At 38.7% G+C, this 3756-nt stretch overlaps 1 protein-coding gene across 1 annotated transcript; it reads left to right on the forward strand.

Moving 5' to 3' along the window:
- Window positions 1-2104: 2104 nt before the first annotated feature.
- On the forward strand, window positions 2105-3589 carry LOC111629006. Its single transcript, XM_023372870.1, has one exon. It carries the CDS (start codon window positions 2105-2107, stop codon window positions 3587-3589), a length of 1485 nt encoding a protein of 494 aa, XP_023228638.1.
- Window positions 3590-3756: the final 167 nt, after the last annotated feature.

Here is a 3756-nt window from a genome sequence, read left to right on the forward strand (position 1 = left end):
ATGCACTTCAGTTATAATTCGTTTTTCTACTACGAGGGGGCGTCTTTACGATATGAAATGCGTGTTTAATTACTAAAAGTGTTTGTGTATTACAAAAACTTAATAATTATTTATATATATATATATATATTTTTAAAAGTTTGCGTATTTTATTTCAAATTATGTGCTGTAACATTTTATTAATTTGTTCACAAAAAGTTAGTGATTGGATTGAAAACAAATAAAGTATACGTTACGTCAACCACATGATTACCCAAGCAAGCAACATTAATTTAAATAGAAAAATGTACTTTTGACCTCTGTCATTCGGAAGTATGCTGAATGATCATACACTTTATTACCATCGACCACACCATTGATAGTTTTCTTCACTAAAAATGGTTCAGTATCGATTCACCTCCATGGAAGATTCCGCTTTTCTTTTTATTATACACCTCTAAAATATTTGGATTATAATCCATCCAGATTTTCTCTGATTTTTCAATAGCGAGGTTGCGGCGGACGTTCTCAACGCAAAAACGTGTACGTCGGACGTTCAGCGCTGCCGTCCTGTAAGTCTAGAAGTTTGACAATGGCGTTTGGAACGTCAGTGGAACCATGCTAGACGTTCCAAACTTCTAGACTTACAGGACGGCAGCGCTGAATGTCCGACGTACACGTTTTCGCATTGAAAACTTCCGCCACAAATCATAATAATTTTTCTATAAACGCGATATTTACGAGGACGTGTTTAACTACCAGAAAACCTGGACAGCCCGTCTTTTCCTTGATTTCATCTCCTCTTACTAACTCTTAAATCTTTGCCCCAAACTTCTTTCACTGATACTGCTTAAGATGTTCTAACGTTCAACCAAATTAATGTACAGTACGTGCAACGATTTTAAGGCACTAAGTAGACCTCGAAGTCTTTTTCTATGCCTATGTTTATTTTTCCGATTTATTATTACGGTGACATTTCTTCATTCAAAATTTCCTGTAGTTGTAGTCTGGGTGTTGTAGCGGTACGCTGTATTAACATGTTGAATCTTATTGTCAAATCTGGTTCCACTATTCTTATGTCACAACTTTCAAAGGTTTCTTTTACTTAGAAGTTTTTGCTGAGCTTTACTTTTTCAATCTGGTTTCACCAGGTTTTTATGGGATCACATAAAAGCAATTATTCTCGCATTTTTACAATACATTGCAGGGTCATTAACCGCAGCCCAGCAAGCCGCGCAAAAAGCTTGGATTCCAATTTTTTGACACTATGGATCGTACGGATCTGGACATGGCCGCTCTCAAACACTTCAGACAGCTGTTGACAGCTGTCATTTTGGCATTTCGAATGTCCGTGATTGACTTGCTATGCACTATCACTAATTAAATGCTGTAGGCTAAATGCTGAAATTAGGTTATTTTAATTCAAATATTTACCACTGAATGCCGGCCATTTATTTAGATAGATGACCGGCATTCAATTTAATTCTACTCTTAAGAAAAAAATTACGATGTAAAGGAGCAAGACATTGTGACGTTGTCACAATAAATAACTGCTTCTTACTTCTGTTATTCCTACGCGTATTGGCTTATTTTCATCCCTTCTTACAATAATAAAATAAACTCTTCGCTTGCCCTTCGTTATTTTCAAACGAATGGCAACCTAGAACTCACCACAGGGAGGTGGCTGAGTCAGAGCAAATAGTTTATTATGACAATAGTGGAAACTTCTGCTGAAAACTGGCGACAAGCTTCAGCCCGCCATCTAGTGGTTTGAGGAGATAACTACGCTTCACTCCATTTGTACCGCGTGTATAAGGAGACGTTTTTGGGTATTAATATAGATATAGTAATATATATATAATAATATTCTTGTGAAAAACATCTCACCAAATCCTGCCCGCAGGGTGGTGTTCTATCTCCGTTTCTTTGGAATCTTATTGTCAACTCTCTTTTGTGCAATAATAGTATAAATGTTTTCATACAAGCATTTGCAGATGATATTGTGATAGCCTATCAGCATACGGATCTTCAAGTTGTGCAGGAGAAGCTAAGTATAGCACTCGAGACTGTGCAAGACTGGGCACAAGAAAACAAACTTTTATTCAGTACAAGCAAAACTGTAGGAATGCTCTTCACCACCAAACACAAGTATTTGTTTCCATCTCTCGAACTCAATAAAGTGAGTATTAATTGGGTCAACACCCACAAGTACTTGGGTGTCTATCTTGACACTAAGTTAACTTATAAAAACCATCTAGAGCACATTTTGGCTCGGGTCAAACAATTTGGTAACCAGCTCTTGAGATGTGCAAGGTGTACCTGGGGCTTGACTACTGCAGCTGTCTCAACTTTGATCAATGGAGCCATCCAGCCACTTTTGTTCTATGCAGCTTGTTGTTGGGCTCATGTCTCCTACAAGACCTCCTATGCTTCTAAACTTCTCAGGGTGCAACGTCTTTTTCTGTTGAAAAAAGTTCGCTGCTGTAGGTCTGTATCTACAGATGCACTGACAGTTCTGGCAGGTGTTCTTCCATGGCCCCTGGCCCTGCAGGCTAAGGTACTCCAGTACTATGTGAGGACTGATTGCATTAGCACTCACCACGAGCATCTCCTTTGGAGGACTGGTATCCATTTATTCCCACGCGAGTGGGCTGTTCTCAACGGCTCTTTACACCCTACCGATTTCCACCTGCCTGATGTGTCTCTTGATCCTATCCCTACTACTGGGCCTGCTATTCCAAGTGACGTTTACATCTTCACAGACGGTTCTAAGTCCGAGCTTGGTGTTGGCTCAAGTGTATGTGTATATACCCATCTGCATGAGAACCCTCGGCAAATTCTTAGGCAGCGTTACAATCAGGCTACCACCATTTATCAAGCCGAATTAGCAGCAATTCATCAGGCTGTTCAGTGGAGTTTGACACTTCCTGAACGATTCAAGTTTATCTCAATTTTAAGTGATTCTAAAGCTGCACTGACCTCACTTACGAGTACTAATCTTCGAAATAGTATGATTAGAAATATCCAAGAAAATGTAAGCCTAAGCTCGAAATGTTTCAAATTCTTCTATGTCCCAGGTCATGCAGGTGTGGTGGGCAATGAGATGGCAGATACTGCAGCAAAGGATGCTTCTAAAGATGAAAACCTACCTCTGACTATACAGCCTTATTCTAGGAACACTCTGACAAGGATTATTTATGACCATCTTATTTTAGAATGGAACCAGTCATGGACCTCTTCGACTAAAGGGAATGTCACCAAGATGTTCTACCCAACAATTTATGATTTTCTCAGGAATCCAATTAATAACTTTTCGTATTCTCTTTCTCAAATACTAACTGGTCATGGAAATTTCAATTGCTATCTAGCGGCACGTAATTTGGCCAGCAGTACCTTCTGCTCCTGCGCAAGTGGTAAAGCTGAAACTGTACAGCACATATTATATGAATGCCATATTTACGAAATCGAACGCTTCAGGCTAATGCTGGAAGTCCTGTCTTTGGGGTATGGTTGGCCTTGTCCAGCCCATATCCTAGTGTCCAAAGAACTGTGTGCCTACTTTAATTTCTTCATTAAGGACATTTTTAAGAAAAAGCGGTTATGTGTCTAACCGAATTCCATTATTAGCTAACTATGGTTGATACTGTATGCGCGTTGTCACTTATTGTATATCTTTTGTCATTCCAGTTTTGTATTTATTGTTCTAGTGTAATACTCACTCCAGAGTGGTGCACTCACAAAAAAAAAAAAAAAAAAAAAAAAAAAAAAAAAAAAAAA

This window comes from Centruroides sculpturatus, unplaced genomic scaffold, assembly GCF_000671375.1.
Source record: "Centruroides sculpturatus isolate CEXI.00-Female unplaced genomic scaffold, Cexi_2.0 scaffold246, whole genome shotgun sequence".
In the NCBI taxonomy this organism is placed as follows: domain Eukaryota; kingdom Metazoa; phylum Arthropoda; class Arachnida; order Scorpiones; family Buthidae; genus Centruroides; species Centruroides sculpturatus.